The sequence below is a fragment of the Pipra filicauda genome, unplaced genomic scaffold, assembly GCF_003945595.2.
Source record: "Pipra filicauda isolate LSUMZ 115617 unplaced genomic scaffold, ASM394559v2 scaffold31_size4109673_pilon, whole genome shotgun sequence".
Lineage (NCBI taxonomy): Eukaryota > Metazoa > Chordata > Aves > Passeriformes > Pipridae > Pipra > Pipra filicauda.
Window position 1 is genome coordinate 1,701,855 of NW_024104443.1, and position 20,382 is coordinate 1,722,236.

Below are 20,382 nucleotides of genomic sequence, written 5' to 3' on the forward strand. Positions count from 1 at the left end.
GACTTGAATAAAATGGATTACAAGTATTACCTTCGTGATGCCCATGTGTCATCTTCAGCATGTCAGACTTGATTGGAACAGGAATATTTGCCTCCTGTGGAATATTTCTGAACATCTCAGGGTTTGCATTCTGAGTGCAGGTCATATATGAGACAGCATGCTTGGCTTCCATATAGTACATAATGTAAAAATTACACATTTCATCATTGGCTGTACCCCTACACAACACAGAAAAGACGTGACACTTAAAAAAAAAAGGACCTGAGTATAGCTGCTATTTAATTCATCCTACTTGTTCATTAGAATATTAAAAAGTAGCAATGAAACGTTTAGATGTCCCACACTAAAAAATGTAATACCTTCACTGCAGCAAATACCAAAAGTTTCTTTTGGTTTATACTGAAGAATACACGCTCCCCATGTACCTCAGAAATTCCTAACAATTTTGTTTTGATTCTACAGAAAATTGCATCACCTATTTAAACTGCTCTTCCTTCTCATTTCCCCGGTATATTCCACATAGTCCACACTGTGTGATTAACTGTGCACACGTTCTGATGAAATATGACAGAACTGCATCATTCATTACATCACTATTCATACACTTCTCTGTCAATCTTGGGCAAATGTAATTTGAAATTATTGCAAATAACATCTATGTTTGATTTCAGTGGCTATCTTCTATGACAAATCTTCCCCCTGCCCCCATGTTCAAATGTATCCGTTTATTGTCCAATCACACTTGTTCTAAAGCAGCAAAACTTAATTTCATTACATATTAAAACACCATAAGCATCTCTTAAAGAGAATATAGCACTGTCATCTTGAGAATAACTTGTTCATAAGCTTCTGTAACAAAAACATGACTGCAAGGGGAATGATTAAACACTAGCAAAACACAGTACTTTCATAAATGTTGTGCATGTATTTGAAACAGAAGAGGCTCTTCTGTACTGATACATAATCCTGTCTTCAATAGAAAAAACAGCTGGTGCAAGGAAGATTTTTTCTGAAAAAAAATTACTTTGTGAAGCAGACCATACAGGGCCTTTTTACAACTGTGATCTGTTCCTGTTTTTATCTCTACCGTATGAGGTGACACCTTTTATTTAGAGCTAGAATCCTGACAATGGAATAAACTGGGACTTTTAAAGAAAAGTTCCCAAAACACAGGGTTTTACATTGAGATTTTTTAATTAACTTTCACAATTAACCAGTGAGCCACACTCATAAAAGAGATACAGGGGTGGCCTATTAGCTGTTTGCAAAAGACGTCAGTGCTGACTTTTCCAGCAGCATCCTGCAGCATTCATTTATTCACCATAGCAACAATAATGACACAAGCCAGAGGGGAGACAGGGGGAACAGAGGAGAAGAGACTGTTTCAAAAGGGGAGTTGGTATTTTTCCATGCATTGAAAGTTTAGCATTCCTTGGAGGCCACAAAAATGAGGCTCTGGCTGGGCAAGCTCTGCTTAAGCTCTTAGAAAGCATTAACTTCACTGCTGGACCTCCAATGTCTGTCACTGTAATTGCTTCATCTTTGAAACTCCAATAGAAAAGGGGATGTGGAAACCACATGAAACCTGGTTCACCTGACACGTGTTACTGTCTCTAAGCGTTTGTGCTGGTTTAATTCTAGGTGGCAACTAAGTACCACACAGGCCCTCACTCCCCCCAGTCCTGCCCACCTCAGAGTGAGATGAAGTAAAACTTGTAGTAAAGTATAATAATACTAAATAATAATAAATAAATAACACTGAATAATAGTAATACTAAAACTACTAATAATAGTAATATCATGGCCAGTCTTCGCGAACGAAGATTTGGGAAAGGTCATTACCCTTCCAGTCTGCGCAGTGGATTATTTTTTTTTTTTTTTTTTTTAGGTGAGACCCAGTGTGCGCTGAACTGAGCCCACCCTTTAACCCTAAGGTTCAACTGCCGGGGCCGAGCAAGCTTGGACAGTGGCAGCGAGGTCCTCAGGACGTAGGTTTGTTTAGAGTGACCTTCTCTTAGATGGATGGCCTTACAGGGCTGACGAGCTCCATCTGCCTGGGGGAGTTTCCCTGACCGGGAATCGAACCCGGGCCGCGGCGGTGAGAGTGCTGCATGCTAACCACTAGACCACCAGGGGGCCCCAATAATAGTAATAAATAATATGTTATTTATACTATATATTTATATGTGATATAACAATTATATACACATAATAAAAATAATAAAATACTAATTATAATAATGATAACTGTAATGAAAAGGGTAGAGACTTTTCCTATTGAAAGCATACTAGTACATTGAAAGAAAATATCCTAATTGTCCTAAGACTGCTTCTTAAACTGTAAGAATTATTCAGCAAACAGGAACTACTTCTGCAGGTTCCAGTAATGCGACAGAAACTTTTTGAACTTGCGAATAAAAGATCAACAATTAAATTAAGGTTTTAGATACTTTTTTTAGTGTTACAACCTTTGTAAAAACCTCTTCTCAACTAATTTTACCTCAGCTGCTACTCATCAGTATTTTAACTATTCAATGCAAAGCCATAAATCCATGTTGAATCCTTAACCCTCTACTGAGATACAATCTTAGGGTGCTCGGTGCACTAAAATTTCTTTCCTTGGGATGCTGTAGCACATACTCCCAGAGTGGAGAGATTTCTGCAGGGTATCTTCATATCTCTACATATGCAATAAATTACAGTTCAAAGAGCCAGAGACAGTTAAGAGAATATTAATATTACATCTATTTTTAAAGCTGTATTTGTCAACTTGATCTTATAGGGCTGCGTCTGCCACCTGCAGCTGAATAGCACCACTGACTAACACCGTTCAGATTTTCCTTTTTATCATTATTATGAATTTCTGGTTTGATTGTTCTTCATAAAAGCCTGTACATTTTTGTATTGAAAAAAGGTAACTGGCGTATTGGTCCAAATTTTTAAGGTTAGATTTTATAACAGGTCAAACTATCAGAATTTTATAAGCTTCTATAAACTTTCTTTCCAGAATAATGCAGAGAAATTGGGAAGCTTTCACTATAAACAGTCAGTAATGTCACCTTATTAAAAATGTACTTTCTGGAATCGATATTCTCTATCCTTCTCTAAGTGCAGATCAGCCCAACATCTGAGTAAGGCAGCAAAGCTTCACTGGAGAAATGTTCTGAACACTTCAGCGAAGTGAATATTCACGTAAGTAAAGCCAGTGAACATTGTGTAGAGTTAAATCTTGAATAGACTAGAAACAAAACAGAACATTCTGGCAGAAAATGTGTCTTAGAATTACCTTGGAAGAAGACATGAAACAAACACATTTCCTCATAGAACCAGTATCCTGGAAAAACACAGTGAGGAAATGGAGCAAACAGACAAAATTTACCCTATATGTGTCTCTGTAGTTCTGCCTTCCCCACTGAACACACATCTGGCTGCCAGGATATCATCATAGCTCACATCTACTGGATGTTCTACTGGGTAGAAAGCCTGGAAGACAGGATGATTCACCATAATCAGTGGAAGTGTTTCATATCATTTACATCAATACGCACTGATGAGAATGACAGTGATACCCATGTGAAATGGTTTTTGCATCATAATCTAATTGTGATAATAATACTTAGCAACATTCACTCCCAGTGGCAGCACAACATGTACCAGTGGAAACAGCAGGATGCAGATCCGTGGGCACACAATTTCCAATTCAGCTTCTCAGTTTTGAATAAAGATAATTAAAATTTACAGTTAGAATTACAAAAAACAACCAACCTGTGGTAGTTGCGGACTCTGTCTACCAATCAATGTCCATTGACCGTTTCTCACTCTGTATCCACTCACTACTTTACCTGTAAGATACAGGTGAACAAGAGACATAAACACGTTGCAGTGTCAGCATTTTTCTGTTAAGTATTTGATACTCCTATGTTGGAAAAAAACTCTTACCTAGTCTGTGTGTATGAACTCTGTAGGCAAAAAGGTGCATTGGAAATCTTTTGTAATGGCAGGCAATGTCTGCATCAACCACTGTTAAAATATGACAGCAATAAACAATGACAAACACATTATTTATCAAACAGATAAAAGTTACATTACTGTACTCATTCAGTATGGTTTACAAAAAGTATACCTACACTGGACAACAGACAACTTCAAAAGATAATAGATAACATCTTATATTTCTGTAGTGTCTATCTCAAGAAATCTGCAAATAAAACCCAATAAAATATAATAAAGGTCAGTTGAAAACTACTTTCTGTGATGATGTACATACAAAATTGGGCTGAAAGCCAGAAGTATTTTTTCCAGTGTACGCTACCGATATTTAACAAAATAAAGTAATACATTTGCTTACAGACTATGTTGAGGGACACTTAAAATAAACATGTAAACTTTCAGGGGAAAACTAAAATAAACTGATATAATTCTAAACTAATGAAATTTACAATGAAAGCTTAAGCTTGATTTTAAAGGCCCAGACTTAGAGGTCTATGGTTAGACACAGACTTTGGTAGGGAAGTGTTGTACAGTGTTTGAAGACTAGTACTTGTGTTAGGTACAGTACATATTGCTACTACTAAGGAAGAGTCTACAGAAAAAGCCCTTTGCCGATGCCTCTCTGAGAGGTGTCTGCATGTTTCCTGTTCTAACAAACCTCATGCTCTACTTAAGAACGGTAAATATGATTGAACGTGAGAAGGCAGCTATTAACAGGGACAGAACTGTTTGTCTGTCCCTTTGATCAAAGATTCTGGAGGGTGTTTGGGTATTAATTTGATATGTTTTCATATTAAAGGGCAAAATATGTGAAGTTTCAATTCAGATTTAAAAATGTTTCAAGTTTCTGAGTTCACTAAACAGTTGGAGTCAGCTGAGCATTTGATCACCTCAATCCTATCTAGGCAGCTAACTGTAAATGGGATAAATGGTGTTCTCAGCTATCTAATTTAAAATCGTGGTATAACAGAGGAAAATGTAAAGTCAGTGTTCAACTTCCTTAAAACAGAACAGAACATTGCACAGTAGCCTGAAGAAGGGATACTGGGACTATCCAAGCTAAGTTTCAGATAAAATCCACTGAGTAGGATTCTGAATCGAAACTGTTAGGAAACTTTCTTTTACAATGTTTTTTCAGCATTTTGACCTTTTAACCGACCAGCAACATAGGAATAAAATTCTTAAACAGCAACTCCTTACTGGTAGAAATTCATTCATTAAAACTGAACTCTTAGTAGAATCACAAGTATCATGGATGACAAATACAGATGAAGAAGAGTCCAAAATATTCTATGGCTTTCTAGGAGGAAAAGAAGGAAAATAGGTAGAGACTTTTTTGTAAAATATTAAGATGAAAGTAAATCAAAGAAATACTCTTAGGAACCCTAGAATCTTCAAAGTTGCACAGATCATTATTGTTTTGTACAACATTGTGTTTCTACAGCATTGATTGCCTTTATTGATGTAGTCATCAGGAAATATGATACAATCTTCAACATAATTAATTTTTCATAATTTGCTTAATTAAGTAACTAATTTGTCCATCTAGAATTCAAGAAGTCTCTACTAAATTTTCTTCTTCAAAAACTAATAAAAATAAATCAGATGTTGAAATTATATAATCTCTTTGTAGAACAATGACTCACCTTTCTCGCCTGGTGGTATGACAGTGTTCACAGACATCATTAGATACATTCCAGCAATCAAAGGCTGCCTGCAATTCAAAACCCAAGCTCTGGTAAACAAGTGCTCTGCAAGTGACGTGATACGCAATACCATTTAACACCACTAATGCCTAAATGTTGAATTACATCTGAAACAGGTCTGCTGAGAAAGAAGCTGTTATACAGCACCTCCTCCTCCCTCCTTTTTTTCATACAGTGCTACAATTCTTAAAGCATTTTTTGCAAAGTACGTGAAATAGGACAAAACTATCATCTACATAATTGCTGTTCCTGTCCCAGATTTCTAAATATGATGCTCTTAAACTGGATTAGCTCAGTACTGATAGCACCACTTGACTGTCAAGTTTCTTAGCAGAAATTACATCTTTTGCCAACAGATATCACATAACTTCAAAATTCTTAATATTGTGAAGTATGTATTTTTTTTATTTCACATGTTTTCAAAGGAATCCATACCTTCTATTCTGATGAAAAAAATAATAGGTATTTTTAAAGATACTCACTTTTGATGTGTCAGATGTAAAGTTACACCAGAGCAGTCCTTGTGTTTATCTGTACAAATCATGAAACAGTTTAATAATTAGCAACTGAAGCCCTGCAAATTATTACATATTAATAAGATTCTTTCCCTGTGTAAAAAATATCAGAACAAGTTTTAATCTTATTGTTTGCAGTCAAACCTTCTTACTATGTAAACATTACTCAAATTGCACAAACCTGAACATCACAGTACTGCATTTGTAGCAAAATCCTAATACAGAGCAAAACTGTGGTGGATGAAAAACTGACTGCTTTTTTGACAGTAGAAATTCTGGATCTTCATGAACTAGCATCTGAGAGATGAAACAGCATTGTGTTTACAACAGCAGAAAAGGTTGTTTAGCTTCAAACAAAACTGTATTTTGATAACAGTTAGAAAAATGAAAGATTTGTAAAAAGTGATGACATTAGTCATTAATAATGCAACTGCCAGAAATCCTTGTAATAAAGTCAAGAGGTGAATTTAAGATACTAATACAGAAAGTGATTCTGTTTAACACTGGATATCCCAGAAGGTGAGTAAAAATAGCTATTTTATTTGTTAATGTACTGTATCTTCATTATCTTATATGTTTGATGTTTTAATATAAAGATAAAATTGTCTGTGTAGTTACTCAATTTTAGTTGCTGATCTAGGAGTTCAATCTCTGTTCTTTTTTAAGGAAGTTTATTTTTCTTATGTGTATAACAGTAACAGCTGTAGTTAGAAGATGGGTCTAATTCCAAAGGAAGTAAATAGAAAATTCTGAAAAAATATCCTCTAACAGTATATGCTTCAGACGAGAAAGAGAACAGAGTAGCTTTGGATCTGCTGACAAGTGGTTACTTCAGAGAGTTTTTCCTCCCAACAACAGCTAGATTCCAAACTGAAAAAAGTAGTGCATTTGAACAGAAGCAAGGATAATGATCAGACTGGGACAAAACAGGGAGACTTCTCTGATTAAAAAGTATCAGTTTAGTTTTTCAAACATTAGTTATTTCAGTCACACACCATCTCACTACTACGGGCTCTGTTTTTTACTCACCACTGATACTAGAATTTATTAGAATTTGTTTTCCATATGTTCACAATGCAAGTGTATACATTAATACATGTGTTACGCATGTGAATTAGTTGCTAACACAATTTCACTAGGCTCATCATTATGGCATTTGCAAATTCTCAGCTACTTGACCTCTGTGCATCCCACAAACACTTTTGGATTTAAAAATCTGAACCAGTAAACCTTTGAAAATAACAATAAAAAGGGAGTCTTGACTATCCACAGAAAAGCAAAGCTACAACAGTAGCTCTTTCATCAAGATCTCCTACTACTTTAGTTGTATTGAATAGGTGTCACGCAAGAATATGCACGAGTTTTCAATCACAGATAATAAATGTTTCTTTCAAATTGCCAAATTAAGAATCCAAAAGCACCAGAAAGACTAAGCTATTAGGACAGAAGTAGGGGAATGGCTGGAAAACATTCAAGAGAAAGAGAAATTAAATTCTTTGTCAGTGGTTTTAGAAAAAGTTCAAGATATGTGTTTACTGTTCATCCTCTACTCTTCACTGTAGGAAGCTTCACTTCACAGTTTCAATACCTCTATGGTTGCTACAAAGTTCTTTGTGAAGTCTCTTTTGCCCCACCCTCCTCATTTCAAACTAAATTTTTTGATTAAACTTTTGGCTATTCACGTAATACAGGTGATGCTGCAGAACTCAGTTTTCATAAGTTTAACATTGTTAGAAAGTCTGCACTATATCAATTTCAATGAAAATTGGAAAATGCTTGCTTCCTCTCAGAACATTATCATTTTAAGTAATAAAATTAGAAGAATTAAAATGCAATCAGTAGTTTTGCGACTCTCAGTTTTGGAATTTTAGTTGAAAACATCACCATCTGGTCTTTTGAAGATTGCTGCAAAAACTATCCCAAGAAAATAAAACCAAACCTGTCATGTGCCAAATATGAGTCATGTTTGAAAAATTTAACCTTTACTGTGTCATAGTACCTCTTTTAAAAATAGCACAGCAGGAAGAAGGAAAGAACTCCAATATACTTAAGTTTGGCAATATTAAGGTATTTTAACGCTATTTACATTTTCAGACTATGAAAAAGATTTTATTCAGTATTTTCATCTAATTGGAGAAATTTCAAAATGAAGTGAAGATAGTGGTAAAGTTGTGGTTGTTACTATACAAGGCAACCATCTAAATCAGTATCTGGAGAAACACAAATCAACTTGTGGCACAAGTATTTGATCTGCAGTGCTGTTTTAAGAGTAAAATAACAGATGGACACTTCGGTCTAGAGTTTTAGGGAATTCCTACAGCAATTTATTATTTTGTTTGTAGTTATATTTAGCCATAACTTGGCTAAACATTTTTCTAACTACAGAATGGAAATGATGTTTTCTTGACTCTCCTTCCCTACAGCTTTGAAATACTCAAAGCTCTGAACCCTCCACCCAAGAATGCTGACTACAGTGGGGTCATGTCAGTTCTCAGGGCTAATTCTTTTCAAGCTTCACTGTCTGACCTAAGCAAAAATACGTTTAAACAATGCACAAACCAAACAAAATCTAGCATCTCTTTTGCGATCTGTCAGTCCATCCTAACTCCTTTGATTTCTTTGTTTCAGATATTCAGTACACATGCACTGCTCTGGGACAAAGAAGTTACTAGTTACTATTTGCCATATGGCAAAGACTGGAAAATGCATTTTTATATAACTCAGAAACAGGTTCAAATGAAAGCAAACCATCCATGCAGAATTTCCAACTCAAATGAAACCAGAAGTTGTGCTTATGACTGCCTTTTGTGGTGTCCAATTATAACACAATCATATTATATATTCCCAGCTTTTATTTACCTACGTCAAACAAAATAGACTGTGAAGGAGCAAGATTCAGGATGGGAACAGTTCCAGGCATGGAGGAAGATATACAGTGATTGTCAGGACTTTGTTATACGGACTTTACAGTTTTTATGTGCTTATAAATATACACATTGTATGTTGCCCTGGGCGTGCCCAGGCGTGCCTGCTTCCCTGCTCCCTTTCCTTCCCCGGCTTCTCCCACATTCCTCCCCCTTTTGCCTGTGTCTCTATCCCAATTTGTTCCCCCATTTGTCTGTCTCATGCTCCACCTCATGTTCTGGCCCTTTCCCCGCCTGAACTGATAAAAATCCTGTGCACGCCTCAATAAAGGATTCCATCTACACCTCTACTTTGTCTCCGAACCCATCCGTGCTGTGTCACGGCCCCATCCCCCCTCGGACCATGGCAATCGACGGTGCATGTTAAAATGGCTTCAGATTTTAAATATATCCTTTTTAAAAATTGTACATGACAACATTGTAATGGTCACTCCAAGTTTAACTGCCAATAAATGTTTAAATTAGTTAAAAAGAATCACCTATGCTACTCCTGTTTATAATATTTTCTAGGAGAAATATCTCAAATACTAGAAATACTCAAGTTTGTCAAATGAAATACTCATATGTGAAGTGAAGGCAAATTATCCTGAAGAGAAACACTCTCATTCCGTAAGCCGATTTTGACAGGACTTGCAATACGAGTCTGACAAGCTTCCTGATAAATCTGTCTATCCAGATCAACAATCCTGAACTCTTTAACTACATGCATGATAATCTGCCATAGACTTCCATGGCTTTGTAGATGCTTAAAATTATATGGTTGGGGTTTTTTTTACTCAAAAAAACAAACACTCTTCAAAACCTACTTTCTTTACACTTTTGGTACACAGATTATAAACTACTGAACACTGCTCAAACTATTTATTCAGCTTCTTCATTATTCTATTTCTAATATTTCATAGGAACAGTATAGCACTCACACATGGCGACTAGAATACTTAAAAGCTTTCACTGTAACAGTGCAGCACTTTTTATGAAGCTCCAAACCCCTTGTTATTTCAAAGTCAGCCTTTGATTTGTACCAGAATCTCCACAAACAGTCTCAGAATTGGCTTTGCCTCACCAAAGATAAGAAGTAGCCTCAAAGGTAAGCACAACCTCTGAGCAAGGCAATTCCAAAGCTAATGCCCGCAGGGAAGTAACTTTGTTCGAGTTATATTTAAAAAGCAAAGACATGCAGCACAAAAATGAACTTGAAGTCTTGGTAAAGAATGAGACAAATTCAGTATGTTGCATTCAATACTGATAGCTAGTATAATATACATAAAAGAAAACTAGCTCAATTTGTTTTTTTCATGGAAGTGAAGGTGCTTGCAATTGCCAAGCTGTTCACTCATCCAAAATCAATTCAGCAAAATTCTTTTTAGAAGTCCAGTAACATGTAGAATGAAACTCTACCTTTATTCAAAATGCAAACACAGTCCTCCCACTCACATTTTCACAACTTACTTTCCAAATAGAAAGGAGACTAACAATTGCTGAAACTGACTCAGCGTAATTTTTTAACAGTTGAATACCTCGTAAGGGTCACAGATGATTGATTTGCTAAGAGGATATCATAATATGTCATAGCCACGAATATCTGTGAATATGCAAAATTAATTTTATTCAAGACACTAGGATATTCAAAAGAATATCAAAGAGAAGCACACTGAATCTAATGTTCAAAATAAGGCTACAACTCAATGGCAGTGTACAACTCACAGACTTATGAAGAAAGAGATATTTTTAAGATATCTGCCAGCTTGGTGGCCCAAAATAATTACTCTCCCCAACCAAAAAAAACCAAAACCTAACCCAACACAAAGAACCACACACACCCTGCACAAAAGCAGGTACATCTACGTTAGTATATGTAATATGGGTATCATAATTTTTGTATGGAATGATAGCAGGGAAAAATAAATCTATCCTCATGGAAAAAAATGGGAGTTAGAGAAGGAGCTGAGAACGCAAATCTTGTTCCTTGTGCAAGAAGGAGAGAGAACAAAAAACGGAATGAAGGAAGAGGCAGAGCTGAACAAAAATCAAATAATTCTCCATAAGTTTGCCCAAGCATCTGACAAAAATTATAAATTGCTTCAAAGAATGCAACACTTGCACACATAAAAATAACACAATGTGAAAACCTTCCATAGAGACTAAGTTAAAAGACATTATTGATAACTTCTAAACAGTTTGATTCTTGAGGATAACAACTAAATTCTCACATGTACTGGAAAGGACTAAGATAATAGCATGGCAGACAAATTTCTGAAAACTTTTTATTTGTTACAAAACTGTATCCACTATCAGCCATAACTCCAAAGAAAAATAATTTTGCTATTGCAATATAAGAAGTGAAGAAAGTAAAGTAAAGAAATTGATGTTTTTCTAAGATGGCTCTTTGCACATATCCCATTTTTTTGTAGCATGTATTTTTGGTTTTCCAGCTTATTTTTTAATATGTTCATTTTAGACAAGGTACAATAAGCTTTATTTTGATATCTGAGCATAAAGTGCATACCTAAATAAGAATTCTTAGCTCAGGATTAAAGCTAGGAAGGGATGGAAAGGAGAATGAGTTTAATACCTGGTTAATGAAATGAAGAAATGTTCTTTTTAGAAAGAGTGGAACATGAGAGTGGACAGATTTTACCTTTTGTAATGACACTAGTATCACCCCCTACATCATAGTCCTATCAGTTCACACTTCTTAAACTTTCATAATTTTGCAGGCTTATATCTATGACATTTCTAAGTCCTGCAAGATATTCTAGGCAAAAAATAAGGGTGGCTACTGCAGGGGGGGTGTTTCAGGGGTATAAAATTATGTCTTAATTTCAGATTATAATTCATTTCACTGTAGTTTCTCTAAGTCTGCAAGTCGATTTTTTGAGTAGAAGCTTTGACCAACAAGTGAAGTTATTAATAAAAATTTCCAAATACATTCTCGGCTAATATGCAATGAAGATTACTGGTCTCATTTGTTTCTTTTTCTTAATAACTACATACTCGTATATTATACTTAAGAGTGAAAATGAACAGTGAGAACTCTCACTGTCCCCAAGCAATAATGAGCAGGCTCTCAATAAATATGCTCTCTTTAGAGATATGTGACTTTAATTATTCAGGATTTTAGCAGGCAGAGAATCCCATGGGTTGTAAGGGTCCCTCATGAACTTCCTCATGAAAATCAATTCTTTCAACTTCAGTTGTGCATATTTGCATATATACTTCATTTAAACAATGCTGGCACACTCAGTTTATTCCTTCCTCCTCCTCCTCTATCAATTTTGCCATTATGCTACATTATACCTTCCCTTTTCTGTTGTTATTCAGCCTACTTCCTCTTTCTTCTTCATCCAACATTTTCATTATCTCTTATCCCATGAGGATCTCCACATTCTCATTTAAATCCTACGCAGTAACATATCACAGAACAGTTCCATGAGAATGATGACCCACTCATTTTTTACTCTTGATGACCAGAGAGGTCCTAACCTAAAAACTTTACACAGGATGTGATTTACAGACTGAAAGTAAGAATACACGCATTCCAAAGGTGTCTGAACAAGGCATTTCATGTTTAAAGAAAAAGGTACAATATGAAATATAAAAAAATAAATAAAATAATCCCCCAAAATCTCACATCACAAATATCTCAAGGTGCATTAATGAAATCCAAATTTCACTCATCCCACCTCATACTGTATGGGCTGGATGAGCAGTGATGTGAACTGAACACTGGTTAAATCGTTGTCTTATTGGAGGATGGCGTAGCCCAGGAAACAATATTGGTTCCAGTCCTGTTCAACACCTTTATTAATGGCCTGGATGAATATATATATCATATATACATATATATGATTGTGGGAGGCGTGTCTAAAGGCACAAGGGATGTGCTGGGGCAGTGAAGCCCGAAAGAGCATGCGCCGTCATAGGGAACTCCATTGGCTAAAGAAGTCACATGGTATGTAAGGATAAAAGAGCGCAGATTTTGAAATAAAGCCTCTTTGTTCACCCCACCACGAGGAGCATTTTTCTTCCTTGTTATACAAGGACTGCGTCTGCTACATATGAGATATATATATACATATATGTGAGGTGCGCCCTCAGCAAGTTTGCAGATGACAATGCACTGGGACAAGTGACTGGGACAAGCACAACCAGACGGTTGTGCTGCCATCCAGAGGGATCTGGACAGGCTGGAGAAAGGGGTTGACAAGAACCTAATGAAATTCAATGAGTAGAAGTGCAAAGTCCTGCACCTGGGGAGGTATAACCCCAGTCACCAGCACAGTCTGGGGGCTGCCCAGCTGGGAAGCAGCTTGGTAGCATAGGCCTTGGAAGTCCCCATGGACACCAAAGTGACCATGAGGCAGTAGTGTGCCCTTGCTGCACCAGCAAATGGTATGCTGGGCTGCATTAGCCCAAGTATTGCCAGCAGGTTGGCAGAGGTGATCCTCTCTACTCCTCCCTGGTGAGGCCACATCTGGAACACTGTGTCCAGGGCTGGGCTCCCCAGTACAAGAGAGACATGGAGAGAGTCCAGCAAAGGGCTATGAAGATGATGAAGAAACTGGAGCATCTCTGCTGTGAAAAAAGGATAAGAGAGCTAGGACTCTTCAAACTGCAGAGAGGGTGCAAAGAAGCGGAAGTCAGCTCTTCTCAGAGGTGCCCAATGACAGGACCACAGATGATGGGCACACACTGAAACACAGGAGGTTCCCTCTGCACATCAGGAAACACTTTTCACTGTGTAGTGGCAGAGGTTGCCCTGAGAAGCTGGGGTGTCTCTGCCCTTGAAGATGCCTGGACATGGCCCTGGGCAACAGGCTGTAGGCGGCCCTGCTTCAGCAGGGTGAGGATGGACCAGATGACTCCCAGAGGTCTGTTCCAACCTCAGTCATTCTGTGCTTCTGTGAAGCACTCAATGACAACAATAAGCATATTGCCATGCTTGAAATAAGTGCTTCATCCTTAAAAAAAAAAAAGAAAAAAAAAGTGACACTGTCTCCACAAGTTATATTTCTTCCAAATACAGATACTGTGACTGGCTGGCCAGTGTACATAATCTTTTCACCATCTACTCAAGTAAGGGACAGGTTAAGGATGTTCACAGCTATTTGTTTCAACTTTATCAAAGAGAACACTGAATTATATATGGAAAACCCAAGTTTCTCCCCACATTTAGAATTATTAATCTGCTTCTCCATTACCTTATGTCATCTGCTCTACATTTTGAAAAAAATGTGTTCACTTTTCAAACATTTATAGATAAATCAAATTTATAAAGTCAAGTTAATATACAAACTGTATTACAAATATGCCCACTGATCTTTACCTTTGTAAATGGCACTAACAGAAAAATTGTTCTCTACATGTCATGCAAATATTTTGAAGCTGCAGCTGATACAACTTACAGAACAAATTTCCAAAATACATACCTCTAAATGCACTAATATCTCCATAGTGTACCTGGAGCACAAAATATCTGCCACCTGTTTCTCCTCCAACTCTGAATCCAACACCTAAGAGAAGGAAAATGCATTGTTTTCAGAAACAATAAAATACAAGATGGTTCACCATCGCCAACCATATAAAAAGTACAAAGCACTGTAATAGCTAGGAGATGGGGTAGAAAATTTCACTGAGACACCAGTAAAGAAAACTTTGTCCTGAAATCCAGGCAAACCACCAGCACAACACGTGTTCCCAGATTAGGAAGCAGGACCTTAACTTAGTTATTAATGAATAGATACCTGCTTTATGTACTGAATTCTCTCAATCAAAGGATATTAATATAGATTACATATATATATATACACATATATATTTACATATATATTTATATATATATATATAAACACTATTAAACAAATTAAAAATAAAAATTAAGTTTTGCCATCCATATATGATTCGGTAGAACTTTCATTTCTCATGCAACCTGTACATGATACAAACTGATTAACACTGACTTATTAAGAAGACATTGAGAATGATAAGATAAAAAGATCTGCAGTAAAATATTTTGAGATGTAAATTAATATTGTATGCAGAAAAAATATTGAGTAAATAATGCAGTTATGTTACTTGTTGACAGAAGCAAGCACAGGCACAGAAGACAATGGAGAAGTTTAAAATAATTTGAAATAATGAAATTGCAAAATATCGCCATCACCAAAAGGAACTTCTCTAAACCAATTCTACAATGAACACTCTCCAGAAGAAGCAGAGAAAGTAATTTTTTCATATTTGGTCAGAGAATCCCACAGTAACAGGCAAAGCCTATTTATAAATGGGACTGCAGCCTCTCTGCAAAAATGAGGCCACTTTATGAATACTCCCCACAAACCTTGTATTTCTGGACAGCTTAGAAACAAGAAGAATATTACTCGCTGGGTTTTAACAGCAAAGTTTCCACATAATCCTCCAAGAACCAGACTTCCACAGAACCTTCCAAGTAACAATTTTTTAAATTGACATTCTGATAACCAAGTCAAGTAACATTCACGTTGATAACTGTGTAAATAGATTAGGAAAAATCAACATTTTTATGATATTGTGCACTGCTCCTGGTTATGAAAATAGGTAGTAAAAGACTAAATTAAAAACTTCTAGAATTCAAGGTATTTTCAGACTGAGGCTATACAGATATTTCTAGGACCCTTAGTGGTTATTAAAAAACAGCTTCTTCCTGTTTTCCAGACATATCACTCCAAGGAGCTTTAAAAGTTTTGATTTAATTCAGCAGAGTAGTTATCATACAAGAAAATTGGTATATAAGCATGTTGCTCAACTGCATCAAAGCATTAAGAAATGCAAAACACTTTACATTGTACAATATATTTAAGACACAGAAAAAATTCAATTGAACTTGCTCGTGGTTTTCCAAACACATAAAAATATTTCAGTACAGTTTGTGTGCCACTAAAGATATATAAATAGTAACCTTCCAGTAACACATAGTAGGAAATACAAGATTAATGCTATATAAAAATAAACATTATATCATGACAGTTATCTCTCCCTCAGCCTTTCTTCCCCCTATAGAAACCCAAAATGTTATAGCAAACAGAATGACAAAACGCCTCAAGCACATTAGCTACCATAATAAATGTCATACTTTGTGAGTCTCATGTTTATAGTTTCCATCAACTAGACATAACAGAAACATTATAAGAGGTTCCCAGATATGCCAGGTGCTTACTTCCATATCCTCTCTTTTCTCTTGCCCCTGTACACAAGAACTCTACATTAAAGGGACAATACCTTTAGGTAGCCTGGTGGGTGGAGCATTTCTTGCCCAAGCATACAAAATGTTAGATTTATCTCTGCACGTTCCTTCATCACAGTCCCTAAAAATGAGTAAAGAAAAGGGAATATTATTTTTTAAATCTTGAAATCAGAAAATGGCAGGTGAATTACATGCAAATCCACTAATTTCAAGATCTGTGAAGATATTTCTGGATGTATGTTGATCAAACACATTTGCTTTAATGTCGATTGTTTTCACAGATATCAGTATACATTCCAACTTCTTTTATTTCTCTCCCTCTGCCTTAAGACAGTGTCAGGCAAACAAAATCAAAACCATAGACAGTTCTGATAGGCCCTGTTAGCCTAACAGCCAGTGAGGAAGAAAATGAAGGAACTTTTGTGAGAGTGAACTGCATGAAAATTTCTAGCACCATTAGCTCAACTGACTCAACATGACAATGACTGCCACATTTACACACAGGGACAGGACTCATGCACAAAGCAGAAAAAACTTCCCACAAGACATCACAGCCTTAAGTTAAAATTGGTTATTTAGAAATTGTTTAATTCTTACATTAAAAAAAATGACAGGAATCTGTGTATGAACCCACAGATAGGAGGCACTCATGCTCTTTCCTGTTGATACCGTGGGATGTGTTGGTGCTAAAAAATCTCTGGAGCAGTTAATTAGGAGTGAGATAAAGAAAGGGTTTATTGTGCTAAGGCAAAAGATGTTACAAGACGTCTGAGATGTTACATTTTATAATACCATCCATCCAATCCCAAATGTGTCCACCCTGTGGTCTTTACTCTGGACCGCCCCGGTCCACCCCCTGAGAAATGGGTCTGGGGTCTTTTACTTCATCATCTTCACCATCTTCAGAGCACAAAGGGTACATAGTCACCTAATTCTTGACCGTGTTCTGCGGTTTAGGCCAAGATACAAGCATTCTCCAAACAATCTAGGCCTTGCCTTGACAAGAGACTAAACATTTCTACTGGATTTGGGGGTAGGAGTGATATAGGGAGCATAGAATGGGGTAAGAGGGTTAAGGAATGTGTAAACTATTTGTACTACAGGGAAAGGGATGTGAGGGTTGCTGCTTTTAGAGTCTATTTCCACTACTTATAAAACTTATAAGGTTTACAAATATTAGAAAAATAAAAAACCATTAGGGGCTTAAGGCATCACTGTACTTTATGCAAGCTCATTGCTTTAAGGTAATTTTTATGCCACTGCACAATTTCTTGTTTTTCATAAAAAGAGAAATCAACACACATACACAAAATAGAAATAACCATTAAAAAAAAAAAAACAAAAAACAAACCAAACCAAATAAAAAACTACCAAAAAAAACCCCAAAACAAAAACTCATGGGAAAACAAAAACAAAAAAGAAGAGTTTGCCCAGTTACAGACCAAACAGGTTATGAACACTTTCAAATAACTTAGAGTTTGAGTTGTGCCTAGCCTCTGCAACTAACCTTGCAGGTGACACTAAGGCTGGAGAATGAAAGACTTGACTGATAAATTCTAGATACCTTGAATCTGCAAGAGCTGGTAAACTTGGGGCACAGACACTGTCAAATCCGTAAAAGGCCAGTCAGGCACAGTCATACAGACTCCACAATGTACCTGGATCACATCCACGAAGGTGCTGACTGCTCCACATTGGTGTAGGCCATATGATGATATACGTGGATAATCAAACAAGCGACCCTAAGGAGCTTTTCCAAACACCTACCTAGAAGATGTTTCTCCCTCTCAATCCTCTAGGTTTATTTATGGGGTGTATTTGTACTTTCTTCAGTGGCAAAGCATCACATTGCTGAGCATGGAGTGTAGAAGTCATTCAACAGGTGCAGCATACACAGGTATGACTTCTAGAAAGCCTACTCTGAAACTATTTAGACTATTTCAACTGATCCAAGCCAGATGCGATAAAGGTTGATACCCATGCCAAGCTTTCATTCCAAACCAAAAGGGTACAGCCCCTTCTGTTTATTACTGCTTGTAAAATGAGACCTGAAAAAAAGTCTGTACACATAAGGCATGGTTTCAGTCACCTGAAATTCTGGGGAGAACAGAGTGCCACACAGTGTGTGGAAGAGTATAAAAGCATCGAAGACCAGGACATCCAGCAGGCTCACTAATGTGTCCATTGAGGACGGCTGGGCCACAGGTGCAAATGACAATGATGCCTTCCAAGCATCTCTCAGGAATAACCAGCTCTTCTGGCATATATATTAAACCACCTCAGCAGGACATCATGCCTTTCTGTGATCCCAGTGAGCCTTACTGCAACCAGGCTACTGTATTTGTTTCTGACAGAAAGCACTGCCATAATCATGAGAGTGTCAAGAGAAAAGAGAACATGCCACTTCTTCCTTTCCATTAATTATGCTCTCAACATATATTTTTAGACCTTCAAAACTAACAGTTTGGTCATCTGCCCATTAAAACATGCCCCAGTGGACAAGGAAAAATTATTTTAGGGCAAATGAAATGTTTTGATTGACACAGCTGCAGCTGAAAACTACACAGCTTCCCAATGCTATAATATAAAAACCGCAAGAGACTTTGGGGGTCTAACCAGGTATTGATATGCAAAGTTTGGAAATGTGCTGAAGAGATTGTTTAGGAAGAACACCAGCAGAAACTATAAGCACAGTCACAGCTTCACCACCACACTCTGGGCCAGGCAGCCTTCATCTATACCACAGTATTTTTAAGAACACATTACTTAGGTAAAAAAAACCTACATGGACTGTTTCAAACTTTCTTCCTGAGACATTAGCCAATGGAGGAGGAAGACTTCAGGGGAGAAAGATGAAATACAGACACTATTCTTTCATTTTGCTTAAAAAATGGTCAACCCTCTCATTTAGCCATCAATGCTGATCTTGAATCATCAAGTTTTCAGAAAAAAAACAATCCTAGAGGAGATTCCAAAGAAGAGGTAATATAACTGATGAACAGATTTAAAAGCAAGGGGCTAGTAAAAAGTATAAATTTAACAAACAAATAAAAAATTTAACACATCACTGAAATTCACAGCTTCTTCACACGCAAAAAATTACATTCTAAACAGAATGAGTAGCACAGAATACCTTAAAAATGGACTATTACTGTGTATTATACAGTGTTGTATTAATGACTGCTTTTGACTGTGGTCAAAATTTGTGAGTGAGAGAGGTAAGGGAGGGCATGAAAATAGAGCCTGGTGACTGCTTCTTGAATCTTTGGGTTTTTTGCAAGCTCTCCAGGACTTCCCAATGGCATTCTCCCCAGTCTTGGGTAAGTTCAAGAGCTTATTTTTTTTTAATGGTACTGGGGGGGGGGGGGTTGACTGATTACCTAGACTGAAAGTAAAATATTTTACTATGTCAGCAAGGTCAGTATTTGGCTTTTGTTTTAAGAGTATTTGCATTGATTAGGGTAACAAAAAACTTTTTTTATTTCTTTCTCTATTATACTCTACACCTTGACTCTAACCAAGACTTGTAAAAAAAAAGGTAATTGAGGTGATTGAGAAAAATGATCAGTTTTAGCTCTTGAGCTGAACGTTGCAGAATATTCTGGGGCACTCACAATGGCAAGAAATTACACCCAGAAATAAAATTCTTTCTATTGTCCCCACTCTCCCTTATGCAGTGAAATGCAAGTACTTCACTGAACCAGCCATGACATCTTTTGCAACTTGTACTGAACTATTGCTGTCAAAGACTTCCAAAATCATCCTCTCCTGCCAACAGAAACAGCTAGTCTGACACAGGAATTACTGGGTGGTGATCTATGACCTGTACTTGTACATTTGTTTAGATTAGATAACTACTTAAAGTTGCCCTGCCTGATCTCAAACTAAAGGTTATGTCTATGAATCAGCTCATTCATGGGCGTTCATTTCAGTGTTAGGTTTGATGCAGCACAAGACCTTGTCTTTCCACGAGACAATGTTGAATAATTCAACATTTTCTTTTAAATCATTCAAGTGCATTCTTTATT

At 36.7% G+C, this 20,382-nt stretch overlaps 1 protein-coding gene across 6 annotated transcripts in view; it reads right to left on the minus strand.

Annotated features, from left to right (window-relative positions):
* Positions 1 to 20,382, minus strand: part of PAM (peptidylglycine alpha-amidating monooxygenase) — a 126,438-nt gene that overhangs the window by 35,920 nt on the left and 70,136 nt on the right. For all 6 annotated transcript variants that reach the window (XM_027731882.2, XM_027731886.2, XM_027731880.2 and 3 more), the window contains exons 6-13: positions 16,390 to 16,475; positions 14,565 to 14,648; positions 6,179 to 6,227; positions 5,637 to 5,704; positions 3,940 to 4,020; positions 3,766 to 3,842; positions 3,380 to 3,483; positions 31 to 218 (exon numbers count right to left, since the gene is read on the minus strand). In XM_027731882.2, the coding sequence (XP_027587683.1) occupies positions 31 to 218; positions 3,380 to 3,483; positions 3,766 to 3,842; positions 3,940 to 4,020; positions 5,637 to 5,704; positions 6,179 to 6,227; positions 14,565 to 14,648; positions 16,390 to 16,475 (737 nt within the window). The remainder of the gene's footprint in view (positions 1 to 30; positions 219 to 3,379; positions 3,484 to 3,765; positions 3,843 to 3,939; positions 4,021 to 5,636; positions 5,705 to 6,178; positions 6,228 to 14,564; positions 14,649 to 16,389; positions 16,476 to 20,382) is intronic.